We start from the raw sequence: 19738 nt of genomic DNA, 5'->3' as shown, positions 1-19738 counted from the left end.
CAACATTAAGAGATTGATTGAATGTAATATAGTACATTCACACAATGAAGTACCATTCAACCATAAAATAGAATGAGGAAGAGCTCTATAAACTAGTATGGAGTGATTTCTAAGATATATCATTAATGTGAAAAAAGAAAATTGCAAAAAGTATATATAATACGCTAACTTGAGAAAGAGAAGGGGAAATATGTTTGTATACACATATACACACATATATAACACATGAGATTACTTTATTTCTATAAAAAGAAACACAGGAATATCAAGCCAAAAAATAATGAAAAGGTCACCCATTAGGCATGTCTTGGAATAAGGTAGAAAGTACCGGGATAAGAATCAGGCTTTTGAGAATACTTTTTAATATTCTTTTGACTTTTGAATTAAATATTTTACTTAATAAATAAAATTAAAAAAGATGAACAAAGCAAACTCTAAAATTGGTTAGAAACAAACGAAACTGAATCAAATGGATATCATAACATTGAAAAAACTATTAATTCAAATAAATTTTTAATATAGAAGCCTTCACAGTATACCTTTAATATGGGGCATATTCTAAGGAAAAAATGGACTGCAACGAAATTCTGACTTCTTAATAATGTTTGTGGTTTTGGCATGGCCATCTGAGACTAATTTTCTGATACTGAAAATAGAGTGAATGAATAAGTAAGATTCTAATAGGAAAAAGATGAGGAAGAACCCTATAGTATTGGATTTGAATTGGAGAGTATCTGTATCTACTCTGGCCTTTAAAATATATGTATGCCTCCTATTCAAGTAATACATATAAGTAACATATGACTTGTATATGTATTTGTATATACATATGGCTTTCCAAGCACTGTTCATTGAACAGGCCTAGAAGCAATTACATCTCATTAGCAATGAGGACACCTTGAGTTTGGTTTCTGAAAATCACCTGATACACCTGTAATCCCAACACTTCGGGAGGCAGAGGCAGGAGGACCCCTTGAACCTAGGAGTTCGAGACCAGCCTGAACAACATGGCAAGACCCCCATCTCTACCGGAAAACATTAAAAATGAGCTGGACATGGTGTGACACACCTGTGGTCCCAGCTACTTGGGAGGCTGAGGTGGCAGTATCCCCTTGAGTCTGGGAGGTCGAGGCTAAAGTGAGCCATGATCATGCTGTTGCACTCCAGCCTGGGTGACAGAGTAAGACCCTTCTCAAAAAAAAAAAAAAAAAGAAAATTAAAGTTGGAGGGAAGAAGTCTCCTTTACATAATGCCAGCCAATAAATATAGAAAGAAGGAGGCCGGGCACAGTGGCTCACACCTGTAATCCCAGCACTTTGGGAGGCCAAGATGGGTGGATCACATGAGTTCAGGAGTTTGAGACCAGCCTGGGCAACATGGTGAAACTCTGTTCCTACAAAAAAATACAAAAATTATCTGGGCATGATGACACGTACCTGTGGTGCCAGCTACTCAGGAGGCTGAAATGGAAGAATTGACTGAGCCTGGGAAGTTGAGGCTGCAGTAAGCCAAGATCTTGACACTGAATTTCAGCCTGGGGGACAAAGCGAAACCCTGTCTCAAAAAAATATGTAGAAAGAATGAGAGAAAATTACTTTTTTGCAACTATTTAAATAATTGAGTCAGGCAAGAGTAACCAATAAATGCTAAAACCATTAGGTAAAAAAACATACTGAGGAATAGGATATTCACAGTCTCAAAGTTTCTCTCCACTGATTGCCTATTAATTACAAAGGGAAGTTACAGTGAAGAACACTGTCAGTCACCTCTTAACATGTGATCAAATTTTGTATCTTCAATAATTAGACAAACTGACATTATGTGCCTCCTGCAGTATTGCAATGAGAAATACTCCACATCACCTGTATAGTATTTTTTACCAAATCTCTTTAGCAGGCCAGGCCTAGCGGCTTATGCCTGTAATCCTAGCCAGCACTTTGGGAGGCTGAGGCGGGATGATTACTTGAGGCCAGAAATTCAAGACCAGCCTGGGCAATATAGCAAGCCCACCATCACTACAAAAAAATAGAAAAATTGGACAGGTATGGTGGTGCACACCTTTAGTCCTAGCTGCTCAGGAGGATCGCCTGAGCCCAGGAGTTGAAGGATGCTGTGAACCTTGCACCACTGCACACCAGCCTGGGCAACAGAGCAAGACCCTATCTCTAAATAAATAAATAAATAAGCTCTTTAGCATGAATGTAATCATGAGGAAACAAATCAGAAGAAATCCAAACTATGGGACATTCTGTAAAATATAATCCAGACTCTTCAAAAATGTCAGTGTCATACAAAGCAAACAAAGGGCAACAGGACTCTTCTACATTAATTCTACATTAAAGGAGACTGAAGAAACATGACAACCAAATGCAGTATGTAATTCTTGATTGGATCCTGTATTTAAAAATCAAACAGTTTTAAAGAACATTTTAGGGACAAATAAGAATATTTTTAATTAAATTTCCTGAGTGTGATAATACTGCAATTTTGTAGGGGAATGTCTTTTTTCAAATATACTGATGTATTTAGGGGTGAAGTGTCGTAACATCTCCGACTTTCACATAGTTCAGGAGTGGAAGTATATTAATATATGTAGATGAAAAGCAGATGTGGGAAAATGGTAATAGTTGTTGCATCTAGTTGAAGGGTACATAGTTGTTCATTATATAGTTTTTGCTATTTTCTCTAGGTTTATAACTTCAAAATAAAATTTAAAAAATAAAATTATATAATTGTACATATGCATGTGTGTTCATGTTCCTCAGGCCTCCTCTGGACTTCTTTCTAGAGTTGCTGAATCAGAAGCTCTAGGTAATGGGGCTTGGGATTCTGCATGGCAAAATGGCTGTCCTGAGATTCTGGCACAACTGGTCTTTATTTGGAAAACATTGCTCTAGAAGAGCATCCTTTTCCATTAAAATCTTGTATGGTGTATATGTATACGTATGTGTGTTCTGTTCTCATAAGGGATATTACTCCCTTGCAGAGGAGTCCTCCAAGGACAAAGCATGTAGTAGAGTAGAATGATTCTCCTCAGTTATCTCAAAGCTGCCACTCTTCTCCTCACAGCTCCGTGTTATTACGGACTGATTCTTCTACTTAATACTGTGATTGTTTCTTCTAAAGAGAGCTGTCTAGAGCATAGTTCTCAAACTTGGCTACCTGTTAAAATCACTTAGGGAGCTCTTAAAATTTTCAGGGTCTAGGCCTTAACTTCAGATCAGTTAAATAAGAATTTCTGGGAGTGGATCTGTTGTATTCTTTAATGTTCCCCAGGGGATTCCAGTGTCCAAGTTTGAGAGTCACTGAGCTAGAGTAGAAGTTAGCCTCTATTGAGGCCCCTGGTCAAGTGAGTCAGGATCTCAGTGTAAACTGCTTACCTAGCAAATTTGGTCACATGCTGTAGTATATACAGTGACTTGAAAGGAATCGTTTGTATGTTTCTATCACTGATCAATTCCTGGTGTGAATGCTGTTCTGTTACCTGCCACGAGAGGGCATGGACTATGATTAGATTATAGTCCTGCTGCTCCACATGTATGTATGTATGAGGGCATGGACTATGATTAGATTATAGTCCTGCTGCTCCACATGTATGTATGTATGTATTGAGGCAGAGTCTCGCTGTGTCACTCAGGCTGGAATGCAGTGGCACAATCATAGCTCACTGCAGCCTCGACATCCCCAGGCTACAGCAGTAATCCTGCATGAGCCTCCCACATAGCTGGGAATACAAGCACACACCACCACACCTGGCTAATTTTTTCTATTTTTTGTAAAAACAAGGTCTCACTATGTTGCCTAGGCTGGTCTTTAAATTCTGGGCTGAAGTGATCCTCCTGTCTCAGTCTCCCAAAATGCTGGGATTACAGGTGAAAGCCACTGTGCCCGGCCTGCTGCTCCACACTTAAATCCAGTTTCATCAGTTAGCCAGTTTAAATAGATGGACCCTAGCTTATCCAGTGGTCCCATAGTCTTGGGAGCACTTAGAAGCACTTTAGAAATGGTTCTTTATGAAGTTTTAAAAAATAAATCCTTGGTAAACATAGAGCACTTGCAGCCTGTGTTTGGAATTAAGAGATCTGACTTTGTAATATTAACTTAGCCACTCACTACCTTAGTTGTGTGACTTTACCTTGGACTTTTACAAGGTAAAAGTCGCTTTACCTTGACTTTTAACGTTGAGTTTCAGGGGCCTCGCCTGCAAGATCATTAATAAATTCTGCCCTGTATGGTTTTTGTGGATTAAGTGGAATAACATGATAAAGCATTCATCAATTTTTGGCACACATTTAATAAATGGAGGGTTTTTTCCTTAATTCAATAAAACTATCAAGGATCTTCTAGTTGGAGAAGGCATACACATTAAACTTTTTAAAAAGAAAATTCAGATGGTGATAAGGGCTAGGAGTAAATAGAAGGAAGCAGGATAGATTTAGGAGGCTATTTTGGGTAGTCAAGGAACACCTTTCTGAGGAAGTGATGTCTCAGCAAATAACTAACTGTAAAGAGTTGATTAAAAGGTGTTTGAGGCAGAGGGAAACAGCTTGGTATATTTGAGAACAGAAAGACCAATGAATGGGGGTACAAGGGAGTGGTAAGAGATGAATAATGAGGAGTAAGCAAGGTCCAGATCATGTAAGCCTTGTAAACATGAATAATAAAGAGTTTAGATCTGTTTTGTGTTGTGAAATTTAAGCACAAGGTAATGTGACCTGATTTATATTTTTAAAAACTAAACATATTATTCTGGCTGCAAAAGTAGAGGCCTGAGGTCCAATTAGAAAGCTGTTGCAGTTGTCTAGGCAAGGTTTGACTCTGGCTTAGATAGGGTAATATAGCAGTAGAGATGGTGAAATGTGGGTTGATCTAGCATATATTAAGCAGGAAAGCCATCAAGACTTGCTGATTAATTGGGTTTGGTGGGTGATAGAAAGGGAAAAATCAAGGATGACTTCTGGTCTTTTTGGTCTGAGCACCTAGGTTTAGTAGGGGGTGCCACCTATTAAACTGAGATGGGATAACTGGAGGAAAGAACAAGTTTGGAAGGAATAGTAGAATCAAGAGTACTGTCTTAAACTTACTCATTTTATGATTTCTTAGACATCCAAGTAGAGTTATAGACTGAGGTAGTTGGATATGTGAACATGAAACCCAGAGCAGAGGTTTGGGCTAGATATATAAATTGACAGTCATCATTTAACAGGAAGAAACTGGGGGCCAAGAAGAAGACAGAAGCAATGACTGATCACTGAGGTACTCTACATTTAGAGGTTAGGATTTCCTCTTACCCACCTGTCCTTTTCCTTATAGACACCGTAGGTCATTGCCTAATTTGAATATAGCCTCAAATTATTGTTTTTATCTTCCTTATTTTCTCTCTTTCATAAGTTTATGACTCCAACTCTTCTTACCTAGAGACAGTGTGGTAAGACTGAGTGATAAAATATTTGAAGATATTAATGTGATGATTAGTTATGAAAGCTCTGGAGACAAAGTAGTTGGGTTCATATCCTGACTCTGCCATTTACTAACTTACTCACTTTGGATATTTTACTTAATTTCTCTAAACCTCAGTTTTTTCATCTATAGTTATAAAAATAATAGCCAGTATTTAACTCCTGCCTATATGCCAGGCAGTGTTTTAAGTCCTTTGTGTGTATTAGCTTATTTAATCCTTAGAACAGCCCATTGATTCTTATCCCACGCTGTTGTTGAGGAAACTGAAGCTAGAGAGAGGTTTTGTAATTTTCCAAAAGTTATATACCTGGTAAGCGGCAAAGCTGGATTTAAACTCAGGCAGTCTGGCACCAGAAACAGTGCTACTCTTCTAGTGTCTGATTCAGAATAGTAGTAGTGATCCACTGCAAATGCTTAGCACAAGGGGCTGGCTCATGATATGTGTACAATAAACGTTAACTTTTGGAGGCAACGTAGTGTAATAAAACAGATAGTGTAATAAACATAGTGTAATAAAAGAGAACCAAATAAGAAGTCTTGGGGTTCCAGCCTGACACTATAAGATTGGCTTGTGTGACCATGAACAGGTTTCATAGCCTATTGACTTGGCAGTTTTGTCATCTGCAATGTAAGATCTTTGTACTTCATGGCCTCTGAGGGTCCCTTTCAATTTTAAAATTATCTACTATCTATGATTGCCCAAGAATATTGAGATAAATTATGGATATACTTGAATTTGAAGGGATAGAGTCCCATATCACCTAATGGGTTGAGGAATAAGATATCTTAGCAATTTCTTGGGTTCATAATATTCTGCTTTGTCCCTGTACTCTTGAAGAATCCTGCTGGTAGTGAAATATAGTAAAGAACCACAAACTTTTTTATCCAACCACCATGTATTGAAATCTGTCTCCACCATTTACTAGCATGATCCTAGACAAGCTGCTTCTCTGAGTTTTCATTTTATATCATCTATAGAGTAGGGATAATAATAGTGCCTGCCCATGTTATTATTTCAAATATTGAGTAAGAAATGACGTATAAAATGTTTACTACATGGTAGGCATTCAATATATATTAACTATTATGATAATATTGTAATGATTTCCAGAGCTGAGAGGATTTTTTAGCTCCTTAAGCTTCAAATGAGATAGAAACCCCTCAGTAACCCCTACCTCAAAAATGGAATTGGGAATTACATGGCTAGGCACTCTACTCATTGATAACTATAGGCATGAAACCTGAATTTTCTAATTGTGCAGGCCTCCCTATACCAAGGTGTACAGACCACTTCTCTAAAACAGTAGTGCCTTGCTTTACCTTATCCGTAGGTGTACCAAACCACTCATGGCAAAGCTGCTCTGGGTTTGGCTTGCTTCAGCCCTCCCTGACCTAAGGAGAGTTGTTTTCCCACATACACACCACGCCTGAATTTCTGGAGGGATTTAATTTTTTAAAACCACAGTCAAAAGAAGAGTAGCAGTTAAAAAGCCAGCTCAAACCAGGTTAGAGAGGGAAAAAAGGAGGAGGCAGGAATTATTAACTTATATAACCAAGAAGTCCAAGGATTTATGTGGTGTTGAGTGTCTGAGTACAGGGTTTTAAACACTGTTATGTCTCTCCATTCCATGCCTTACTTTGGCTTTATTCTCAGGTCTGTTCTCCGTGTAGCAGTGCCCAAACCGCGAACATACTTATGAGCATGTTCTCAGACAAAGATTTTCTTCTCCCATGTCAATCTCATGTCAGAAAACAACTGGCCTAACTTGGGACATAGACACATATACACTCTTGGTCTAGGGGAATTTGATGCTCTTAAAGAGCTTCTTTTTACTCTTAATGCAAAGTGAAGATTTTTGGATAGGACGATCCTCTCCAAAGTCATTCCTTGGTCCTTAGTTGTTTAAGTAAACAATGAACTTCAAAACGTATTTTGTACTCGGTGTGTGTATGTGTGCAAGACAGAAAGTGATAGAGAAGTAGTGAGTTAGTTTATACTGAGAGGAACCAAAATTATTTACTTATACATTAGGTTTATCAGTTGACATGTTTGGTTTCTTCTTAAGAGATTATTAGATCCCCTTTCATATTCTACTGTCCAGATCGTCTCTAAGTAGTTGTTAATCCTATCACATCATTTTTGGATTTTTCAAGGAAAGTTTTCTAGGTATTATGTTGTGTGTTCTGTAATACTTGTCGTAGTCAGGAAACTTGGTTTGGAGACTCTGTCCCACTATTTATAGCATTACCTTGGACAAGTTACATTATCTCTTATGTGCCTCATTTTCTTCTTCTGTCTAATGAGGTGTTTCTTCTTTTTAACCCTTAAGTCCTTTCTTAACAGTCTGTGATTCTGTAACTATCACAGCATAGGAGTAGCTGGATTGCAAAGGCAGAACTTGATATCACCATTCATTTTTGAAACATTTTTAATCTGTTGCCCATTATGCTTGCTGCAGGATTTCGGCTGAATGCATCTTCTTGGCCCATGTTCCTTTTGAAGACATTAAATGGAGCAGAGATGGCTCCCATCAGGATTTTCCACAAGGTATGCTAACCCTCATACATCACCAACTCCCAGCTGCTTAAGGTTAAATATTGAGCCATTGATGTCCACATTTACTTATGGCCTGAAAATGCCTTCTCAGAAATTAGTTCAGAAGGATTTTTTTAGTAGCTTATGAAGCAGCAATTATCCCCAGAGGAATATATTAGACTATAAGGTCCCATATATTAGATTATATGGTCCCAGCTGCCAGTAATCTCTGTCTACCTGTCGGGGTTGTTAAGAAGTTAAAATGTATTATTAGTAGAATGTATGAAATGTAATACAAATCTAAAGGAGCTATTCTTATTATAGATCTTGGAGTTCTGTACAGTTATGTTCTAAACAGAGAAAAGGAGGAGACTATTTTTTTTACTGCCTACAACATGTTTAGGAATTTATATATACTATCTCATGTAATACCCACAGCTAACTTTATGAACTAAGAATTAGTATTTCCATTTAAAAATTAAGGAAACAAATACTTTTGAATTGGGAGCTTGCTCAAGATCATGTGGCTAGTAAGTAGCAGAACAGGGACCCAAAACCTGTATTTGTTCTTGCTTCTCAAGAAGTGAGGCAGTGAGTCTATCTGTTGAATTTTCTAATGGGGTAAAAGTTACTGTAAAGTGTATTGAATTAGGTTTGCCTGTGCTGCTAGTTAAGTCTCAACACTAAAAGCATCCTACTTCTGAATTACCTAGCACCTATGTAACTCGGGAGTAGTTATTGTATTCTTTGGGACTAGAAATAAAGATGAGTTTTAGACTTTGCTGTGCCAGCTATGCAGTTAAAATCTTAAAGGGATCTGCCAAGACTCCAAGTAGAATGTTTAACTTTTGGATCAGTGGAGGGGGAAAATAGAAGAAAACTCAGTTGATTGAAAAGGAGAAAAAAAGAACTTTGGAAATTAAAATTAAATAAAAACGTAGGCAATAAGATAGTTGTAATAAATTCAGATACATTAATTATCACAAGAAATGAGCTTAAGCTCATTATAATCATACATAGATCAGATTTTTAAAAATCTAGCTATATACTATGTATAAGAGACACTAAACATAATGACAAAAATGTTGAAAGTAAAAGAATATCTGCAGAGAAGGGGGATGATGGAAAACAAATTTTTTAATTTTTAAAAAATAAAAGAATATGAAAGATGTGTCAGATGAACTTTTATCAAAATAAAACTGATATAAACTATATGGAAATCACACAAGACTTTGATACTAAAAGTCTAAATGATGCTAAAAGCATTGAGTCCAGGAATTTGAGACCAGCCTGGGCCACGCGTAGCAAGACCCTGTCTCTAGAAAAAATTTAAAAATTAGCTGCGAGTGGTGGCATGTGCCTGTAGTCCCTGCTACTTGGGAGGCTGAGGTGGAAGAATCGCTTAAGCCCAGGAGGTTGAGGCTGCAGGGAGCTGTGTTTGCACCATTGCACTCCAGCCTGGGTGACACAGCAAGACCCTGTTTCTAAAAATAAATAAGTAAAACACATTAAAGAGGTCACTATCTAATGATAAAGTACAGTTCACCAGGAAGACAAAACAGTCATAAATGTACATACTCCTAGAAAATGTAATCTCAAAGTCTAATAGAGCAAAATTTGACAAAAGTACATGGTAAAATTGGAAAATCCATAAATCACAGGAATATTTTAAGATTTATCTCTTAACAGTCAAGCACACAAAGAATTTGTAACAATCAAGCACACAAGAATTTGTATGTCAGTCAGCATAAGCTAATAATCAGTATCGAATAAGTTGGTCAGTTTTTAAAAATCATTTTATTTGCATTTAAAAGTAACAGTTAAATTTGAATGATTTGAAAATAAATTTTTTAAATGCCACTTATGATAGCAATGGAATTGTAATTTGCCTAGAAAAAAATGTTAGTGAAAAAGCATGAGATATTTATAGAGGAAATTTTTAAATGTATGTTGAAGAAATCTGCATTAAAGAAATCTTGGCCAGGCACGGTGGCTCATGCCTATAATCCCAGCACTTTCTGGGGAGGCCGAGATGTACGGATCACTTGAGGTCAAGAGTTTGAGACCAACTTGGGCAACATGGTAAAACCCGATCTCTACAAAAAATACAAAAATTAGCCTAGTGTGGTGGCACGTGCCTGTAATCTCAGCTACTTGGGAGACTGAGGTAGGAGGATCACTTGACCCTGGGAGGCAGAGGTTGCTGTGAGCCAAGATTACACCACTGCACTCCAGCCTGGGTGACAGAGCCAGATCCTTTCTCCAAAAAAGAAAGAACGAACGAAATCTTAGCAAATGGAAAAGACTATCATGTTTATGGATGGGAAGGCATGATAGTATATAATAAAGGTTATTTCCACCCAAATTCATCTATAAATTCACTGTAATTCCAGTCAGAATCCTAATAGGGTTTGTATATGGAACTTGAAAAACTAATTGAAATGTATATGAAAGATGGAGAATGAACAGCAAAAACAATATTGAAGAATGACAAAGTAGGGGGACTTTTCCTATCAGATATCCATTTAATAAGACTATATTATTGTTACAGGATCAGGCAGTAAGATTAAGGGAACAGAATAGAATGTACAACACAGTTTTTGAAACTTGATCTGTGTAACTGCATTACAAATTAGCACCCAGGAACTGTCCACAATTCTGGTGAAAGTATACAATGTTACAACCACTTTGGAGGACAAATTAACAATATTTGATAAAGCAGAAGATGTATATATCTGCCCTATAACCCAGGAATTCTACACCTAAAGATGTATAACCTAAAGAAACCTTCCCACATGTGTACAAAGAAGTGCGAGAATGTTGGTTAAAACTCTTTTAAAATAGTAAACAATTGGGCTGGGTGCTGTGGCTCACGCCTGTAATCCCAGCACTTTGGGAGGCCAAGGCGGGTGGATCACGAGGTCAGGAGATCGAGACTATCCTGGCTAACACAGTGAAACCCCGTCTCTACTAAAAATACAAAAAAAAAAAAATTAGCCAGGTGTGGTGGTGGGTGCCTGTAGTCCCACCTACTCAGGAAGCTGAGGCAGGAGAATGGTGTGAACCCGGGAGGCAGAGCTTGCAGTGAGTGGAGGTCGCACCACTGCACTCCAGCCTGGGTGACAGAGCGAGACTCCATCTCAGAAAAAAAAAAATTAGTAAACAGTTGGAAAGAACTTTAAGTGTCCAAAGGAGAATGAATAAATTTTGATATATACATACAATGAAATACTATTACGAGTTAAAATGGACTCGAAATACTATTATGAGTTAAAATTTATCAACATGGGCAAATTTCAAAAGCATACTGTGGAACAAAAAAGCAAATTGTACAATGATATATGCAGTATACTACAATTTATATAAAATTTAAAAGCAGGCAAATAGGTATGTACGTATATAGTAAAATATAAAACATGCATGAGTAGCTGTTACCTCCATGGTAGGTGGAGGGGGAATGGAATATGGGAAGGGCACAAAGGGAGATTCAACTTTATCTGCAACCTTTTATTTCCTTTTTTAAAAAGCTGAAGCAAAGTTGTCAAAATGTTAGGATTAATAAAGTAATACTTTAAATATTTAAATATTTTAAATATTTTAAATACTTTAAATAAAGTAATACTGTAATTTAAAAGAAAGGCTATATATCCATTATAAATCTTATATAGCAGTCACTTTTTAATCATCCAAATGAGATAATAGTCTATTGGCATAATGGCCTCTTTTTGTGTCTAGGTGTGTATATTTCTGTTTCTTATCTAGGAGCCACCATCACCTTCCCACAACTTCTTCAAAATGGGAATGAAGCTAGAAGCTGTGGACAGGAAGAACCCTCATTTCATTTGCCCAGCCACTATTGGGGAGGTTCGGGGCTCAGAGGTGCTTGTCACTTTTGATGGGTGGCGAGGGGCCTTTGACTACTGGTGCCGCTTCGACTCCCGGGACATCTTCCCTGTGGGCTGGTGTTCCTTGACTGGAGACAACCTACAGCCTCCTGGCACCAAAGGTAAAGGCCCATCTACATGCTCTTGAAATCATGACCCAGATGATAAGGGAGATTACCCAGGTCTGTCATGATCATGTCTTCACCAGTGTACTTCACTAGTATGCAGGGGAGGAGAAAGGGCCAGCAGCTTAGGTAACAACCCAGGTCTACCAGGGAGCAATTAGAAACAGTAAGTATTAAGTGTCAAATGAAGCCACATGTGGCATTTGGGATAAAGTAATAATTCCTTGCTCTACATATCCTGGTTTATTCTCAGGCAACTAGCTTTTCATCTCTCTTACTTTTGTCCCTAACCCATTTCAAAGTTTGAGTACTAGTATTCCCAAGGCACACACCTTCCTCTGACCTTAGGGGCTTTGGATAAGAGCTGGAGTAACACTGTATTGTGAAAATAGTTGAGAAGCACTGTAGCAGGATGATAAAAAGAACAAGCTTTGAAGTAAGATAGACATGGGTTTGAGGTCCATCTCTGCCTTTTATCAGTTGTGTAGTTCCTTAAACTACAAATTCCACATCATGAAGTAGAAAACCTACTTCATGAAGTTATTGTGAGGAATAAATGAGATTACATGGGTAAAATGCTTACATCTGATGACTAGCAAGTGCTAAACAAATTTTTATTGTATTACTGTTGCCATTATAGTTATATTCTATATTATAACTATAACATATACGATTATTACAATATGCTATATTATCATTATTATTATACTATTATTATAAAACTAACCACTACCAATGAGAGAGTATATATAAAGTACTAGAATAGTGCCAGAGACTAAATGAACAGTAAAATGATACAGATGATGACAGTGGAGAAGATCCAGAATAGATTTCGAGGTAGCTGCTTTTAGTAAAGATAATAATAATAATCTCATCCTCTTAAGTCTAAAAAGTACTGGTGAATCTGAGGGAATGAAAAATCCCCCTTCTTATTGTCTGAGGATCTCTTTTCTAAACCTCTGTTGAATTCATTCATTCAATTAGCCAAATATTTATTGAGCACCTAATTGTAAGCCAAGCTGAGAATACACAAGTGACAAAAATAAACAACATTGCTGTGCTCATGACGTTTCCATTCTAGTTGGCTGAAACAGGTGGTAAACATTTAAATCAAGAAATAAGATAATTTCATATAGATAATTTTTATAGACAGAAATAAAATAATTTCTCCTAAGGAAATAAAGTATGATGGGATAGTGATAAGGTATAATTGTAAAGGGTTTTTTTTTGTTTAACAGCTCTATTGAAATATAATTGACATAAGATAAATGGCATGTATTTAAAGTATACAATTTGAAAAGTTTTGACATATGTATACATCCATGAAACCATTACCACAATGAAAATAATGAACATATTTATCATTCACAAAAGTTCTTTGTAGAGGGGAAACTTGTTTAGGTAGAATTTCTTTTCAAGAAATTTGTCTGAAAAGTTGATACTTGAATTGAGACCTGAATGATGAGAAGGAGTCATCCAAGGAAAGAGACTTCCAAGCAGGCAGAAGGAACAACTCATATAATGATGCTGAGACATGAGTGAGTTTGCTCTGTCCCAAGGGCAGAAAGCAGACTGCTCTGGCTAGAATGCATTGCCTGAGCAAGAAAGTGGTACAAGGGGCTGGGTGCAGTGGCTCACATCTGTAATCCCAGCACTTTGGGAGGCTGAGGCAGGTGGATCACCTAAGTCAGGAGTTTGAGACCACCCTGGCCAACATGGTGAAGCCCCATCTCTACTAAAAATACAAAAATTAGCAGGGTGTGGTGGTACGTGCCTGTAATCTCAGCTACTCAGGAGGCTGAGGCAGGAAAATCACTTGAACCCGAGAGGCAGAGGTTGCAGTGAGCCAAGATCGCACCAATACACTGCAGCCCAGGCAACAGAGAAAGACTCTATCTCAAACAAATGCAAGCAGTACAAGATGATGTTGGAGAAGTGGGCAGGCACCAAATCATGTAGGACCTTGTAAACCAGAGTGGGAATATTGGATTTTATTCTAAACATGTTAGGGAACCATTAGAAGGTACTAAGCCAGGGAAGTGACAAGATTTGATTTGCTTTAAAAAAATCACTTGGACTTGTATCCAGAATATAAAAGAACACTTATAACTCAATAAAAAAGACAACCCAATTTTAAAATAAGCAAAGGATTTGGATAGATATTTCAACAGATAACATACACAAATAGCCAATAAGCACTTAAGATGCTCAATATCATTTGTCATTAGGGAAAGGCAAATCAAAGCCACAGTGAAATACCACTTCACACCCATGGATACAGCTATAAGCAAAAGACGGATAATAACAAATGTTGCTGAGGATGTGGAAAAACTGGAACCCTCTAACATTACTGGTGAGATTGGAAAATGCTACAACCACTTTAGAAAACAGTTTGGATGTTACTCAAAACGTTAAAGAGTTACCATGTGACCGAGTAATTCCACTCATAGATATATACCCAAGAGAATAGAAAACATATGTCCACACATAAAACACATAATGAACATTCATGGCAGCATTATTTATAGTAGCCAAAAAGATAAAACAACCGAAATGTTCATCATCTGATAAATGGATAAATAAAATGTGGCATAACTATAGGACAAAATACTAATTGGCAATAAAAAAGGAATAAAGTACTAATACATTCTACAATATAGATGTATCTTAATAACGTTATGCTAAATGAAAAAGCCAGTCACAAAATATAATCACTGATGATTACATTTATATGAAATGTCCAGAACTGGCAAAAACATATAGACAGAAGTAGATTCGTGGTTGCCAGTGGCTGAGGGAAAAAGGGAAATGACTGCTATTGGGATTTCTTTTGAGGATAATGAAAATGTTTTAAAATTAGATAGGGGTGATGTTTGCACAACTCTGTGAATATCTTAGAAAACACTAAAATGTAGGCTGAATTTGTGGTATGTAACTTAATAAAGCTATTATCTAAAAAAAAATCACTTGAGCTGGTCTGTGGAGAATGAGTTGTACAGTGGTAATTGTGGACAAGGAAGAAATGAGGTTGCTTGGATTAGGATAGTCGCACTGAGGTGGAGAGATCCTGGGGCAGAATGAAAGGGAAACACTTTTCTTGGCTCAGGAAAGTGCCACTCCTCTCTGTGATGCAAGAAACAAGTACCCTGGGGTCAGTATGGTAAATCCATTGTGAGGAAGCACTGTGAGGTAATAGTTCTATGGAAGCAGCAAGAAGAGAGGTTCGTTGGAACTGATAGCAGAGTCATTTTTGTTACTTGAGGCTAAAACAGGATAAGCCTTGGTGCTCTGAGCTTTATTCAGTTAATAGGTTGATTTTCTCATTTTCATGCCCAGGGAATTCACTGTTCTTTTGACTAATAAATCTAGAGCAGTTAGGTAGTTCTCCAGAGCCAACAGAGCTGACGGTCTTTGTGTCCAGGTTGCTGGATATGCATTCCTTTCTGGCAGCAAACCTTGCTGATAAGAAATATGACTCACTCTGTGGCTGATGCTTCCAGAGAAGTTTGCTGTTTTCCTCTCTTCTGTGTGTCTCTGGAGTCCTTAGATTTTCAACAGAAGATGGTCAGAGGACCAGGCTCAGAAGGTACAGAGAGGCCTTCCAGGTGACATTTCCAGATTAGGTGCTTCAGTCATCATTCCAGCAGTTAGGTGGTTCCCTCTAACAACTGTTGCCTCCCACACTTTACACCCTCAGTAAGTCCTACAAAAGTGCTTTCTATAACAGCAGAGGTTGGCCGGCAGTCTCAGTGTCCTGGCTAAGGAGCAAGTGATGCAATGTGGAAAAAATGTGGTTACTCAATTCATTTCACAAAACAAGTTGTTCTCTGTGTGTAAGCCTGTTCTCTTTCTAATCATACTGTTTCCTCCTCCTTTCCTACCTTCTGGTCATTAGTATGCAAATGTTAAAAATTCAGACTAAGATAATGTTTCTTACTCATGGCAAATAGGAAAAACCAATATTTATTTAATGTTCCTTTACACACAGATTTTCATTTTATTTTCGGTAACTCTGAACAAGGTATAATTATTTTCAGATACATTTTATTTATGAGAAAACTGAAGCTCAGATAATTAAATGACTTGGCTCTGTTAATATCTGAGTCTAGAGAGTGAGACCATGGAGATCTTTTAGTAGAGCCACCTGTCAGGACCAATATCACTGAGGCATATTGTTTTCACACTTGTCTCGCTGATACTCTTCCCATTCTCCTTTGGCCCTTCTTCAAAGCTTCATTTGAGACCCTGGATTTTGGCTTCCAAATCCTGATAAAAAATAGGAAAGAAGAAATATGATGTAATATCAGAGCACTAAACTGGGTTCTAGTCCCAACCAGACCGCAAACTTGTTTACGTCATTGAACAAGTCATTCTTACATGTGAGAGACTGAACTACATGATCCCTAGTGGGCACTTTTACCTCTGTAATACTGTATGATTTAATGATCTTGTGAATAGGTAGCAGGTGACTCCTGTGCCTGTGTCTCCTACATGATTTTAGATTCATCAGCTCACCTATCTCTGCCTTTTTGAAGTAATTCCCATGTGCCAGCTGTCTGCTGCCTCTCTTTTTCTCCTTTTCTAAGCCAAGTAGTATCCCTTTTAGCTGCTAAACTCCTGTGACCAAGTGAACTCTGATGGGTAATAACTACCAAGCTTCCAACTAATCCAGAGTACTTGGTTATAAAAGGCAGAAGCTTTTTACTTTTAGCTTATTTGTGACTTAAAATAAAACTGAAACAGATACATGCTTTACTTTTTAAATTTAAAAAGCAAAATGAAGTATTCAGTATATATGTCATGACTATGATGCTAATCATACCTTTAGCCATCATAATAATCCACTTGACTTCCTCTTGCTCTGATTTCAGGCTGGGAAAGCCAGTTTCAGATTATACCTTAGCTTCCTATGTAGATCGACAGCAGCAAGAGAACATGAGACCCAAGCTACTTTATATTTTTATTATAAATTAATATAGTGCTATTCTGGATTAGTACATTTGTTTCTTGTGACTTCATATGTTGTTAAACTGGATCTGTCTGCTCTCTACATGCTAATCCAAATACAGGAATCTAGTGGAGGTGCTGCACTTTAGCATACCTGTTAGAGTACATGGGCAACCAGGCCTCTTTTACCCTCTCAGTCTACCCTTTCTGCCTGTGACAGGTTTCTTTGTACAAAGCAAAAATTTCAAAATCAGACTCAACATTGTGGCTCATGTACAGGATTCTTACCCTGGTCTGGAGGGTAATAATTTGATGCTTAAAAACAAAACTTCCAGAATATCTCTTCCTTTTTTTCTTTGGAAAGTGCTTTCCATACTTAAAGAAAGTTCTCTTTTTGTTGTAAAACCACATAGGAAATTATGCCACAATCACTTTGGGATTCTGGGGCAGAAACAGTTAAAATTGTAATTCTAGGCTAGGCGCAGTGGCTCACGCCTGTAATCCCAGCACTTTGGGAGGCCGAGGCAGGCGGATCATGAGTTCAAGAGATCGAGACCATCCTGGCCAACATGGTGAAACCCCATCTCTACTAAAAATACAAAAATTAGCTGGGTGTGGTGGTGCGCACCTGTAGTCCCAGCTACTCAGGAGGCTGAGGCAGGAGAATCACTTGAACTCGGGAGGCAGAGGTTGCAGTGAGCCAAGATCGTGCCACTGCACTCCAGCCTGGTGACAGAGCGAGACTCTTATCTCAAAAAAAAAAAAAGAAAAAATTGTAATCGTAGACTACAGAGAGAAAAATGAGGATAGAGGCAAGAATAATACAACTAAGGCTAACTTGTAGGTCTCAACATGAGGTCACCTGATAGACTGATCTTCTTTATCCATCCATTTATTCAAATTCTAACTATCAAGTCATGATTAAGCACTAGTCATTGGTTCAGTTGATGGGGATTCTACCGTTGAGTGTTACAGTTTTGTGAACATATAGACCAATAAAGAATTACGACTTTGGAGGAATAAAGTACAGAGGGACCCCAACCTAGACTGAGGGGATTGGAGGTTGGAAATCTCTATAACCTCCCTTGAGCCTAACATGCCTAACATGGGCTGCTCTATAGCTATTGGGTAAATGGATGAATAAAGGACAAGACTTCCAAACGAAGGCTTCCAAATGAAGTGATGTCTAAGCTGAAACCTTAAGAATGGCTAGCAGTGAAAACTGATTAGTGTAGGGCCAGAAGTTAAGGAAAAAAAAAAAAAGTATGGTCAAGGAATTAAAAAATAGTTAAGGCCAGGCATAGTGACTCACGCCTATAATCCCAGCACTTTGGGAGGCAGAGGTGGGTGGATTATCAGGTCAGGAGTTAGAGACCAGCCTGGCCAATATGGTGAAACCCCGTCTCTACTAAAAATACAAAAATTAGCTGGGTGTGGTGGCTGGCGTTTGTAGTGCCAGCTACTCAGGAGGCTGAGGCAGGAGAATCGCTTGAACCTGGGAGGGAGAGGTTGCAGTGAACCAAGATCGCGCCACTGCACTCCAACCTGGGCGACGGAGCGAGACTCCATCTCAAAAAAGAACAAAAACAAACAAACAAAAAAAGTTAAATGGCTAGATTGTAGGGTGTAAGGAGAGGAGCAGAAAGAGATAAGGCACAGCAGAGGAAGACACAGAATGCTTCTCTCTTATAGACTGTCTTAAGGATCTGGATTTTTACCTTATGAGCATTGAGAACTGTATTAGGCCATTTTTGCATTGCCATAAAGAAATACCTAAGACTGGGTAATTTATAAAGAAAAGAGGTTTCATTGGCTCACAGTTCTACGGGCTGTATAAACATGTTGCTGCATAGCTTGGCTTCTGGGGAAGCCTCAGGGAGCTACTCATGGTGGAAGGCAAAGCCACAGCGGGCACATGGCAGTGTGGGGAGGGGGATGTCACACTTTTATGACAACCAGAACTCACTATCTCAAGGACAGAACCACACCAGGAGGAATCCACCCCCATGACTTAAACACCTCCCACCAGGCCCCACCTCTGATGTTGGGGCTTACAGTTTGACATGAGATTTGGGTAGGGACAAAATATCCAAACTAAATCAAGAACTACTGACTGAGCATGGTGGCTCATGCTTGTAATGCCGGCACTTTGGCAGGCTGAAGCGGGCAGATCACCTGAGGTCAGGGGTTCGAGACCAGCCTGGCCAAGATGGCAAAACCCTGTCTCTACTAAAAATACAAAAATTAGCTGGGCATGGTGGCATGCCCTTGTAATCCCAGCTACTAGGGAGGCTGAGGCAGGAGAATCGCTTAAACCCAGGAGGTGGAGGTTGCAGTGAGCCAAGATTGTGCCACTGTACCTGTACTCCAGCCTGGGTGACAGAGCAAGACTCTGTCTCAAAAAAAAAAAAAAAAAAAAAACCACAAACCTGTTGAATGAGCTTTTAAGTAATAGAGTTACAGCCCAGATTTGTGTTTTAGAAGGACCATTTTGGCAACAATGAAAGGACAGGTGGCTTCTAGATGCTGGAGTTAGGGATGTCCGTTAACAAGCTGTTACAATATTCCAGGTGAGAGAGAAAACTGAAGCAGTGACATTGTGGTGAGGATAAGATCGGAGTCGGGGTGGGGGCATATTCTTTGAATAAAGAAGACAAAATGCAAGTTCTTAAAGTATATCACCTATTGTGACTATTTTATTTATTTAACAAGCCCGGTACAATGTAAAATAAACCAAGTTTTCAGTTTAAGCATTTATGAGTAGCTAAAATTCTCCTTTCTGTCAT

At 38.3% G+C, this 19738-nt stretch overlaps 1 protein-coding gene across 18 annotated transcripts in view; it reads left to right on the top strand.

The window, feature by feature from the left end:
* The window catches only part of SCMH1 (Scm polycomb group protein homolog 1), a 225002-nt gene that overhangs the window by 104470 nt on the left and 100794 nt on the right, over positions 1–19738 (top strand). For all 18 annotated transcript variants that reach the window (XR_004184447.1, XM_031667500.1, XM_031667486.1 and 15 more), the window contains 2 exons: positions 7920–8008; positions 11759–12002. Coding sequence is in view for 17 of the 18 variants with exons in the window: in XM_031667500.1 (XP_031523360.1) it covers positions 7920–8008; positions 11759–12002 (333 nt within the window). In the remaining variant the exon portion in view is untranslated. The remainder of the gene's footprint in view (positions 1–7919; positions 8009–11758; positions 12003–19738) is intronic.

The sequence above is a fragment of the Papio anubis genome, chromosome 1 (assembly GCF_008728515.1).
Source record: "Papio anubis isolate 15944 chromosome 1, Panubis1.0, whole genome shotgun sequence".
NCBI lineage: Eukaryota > Metazoa > Chordata > Mammalia > Primates > Cercopithecidae > Papio > Papio anubis.
This window is presented reverse-complemented; position numbering and strand designations above follow the sequence as displayed.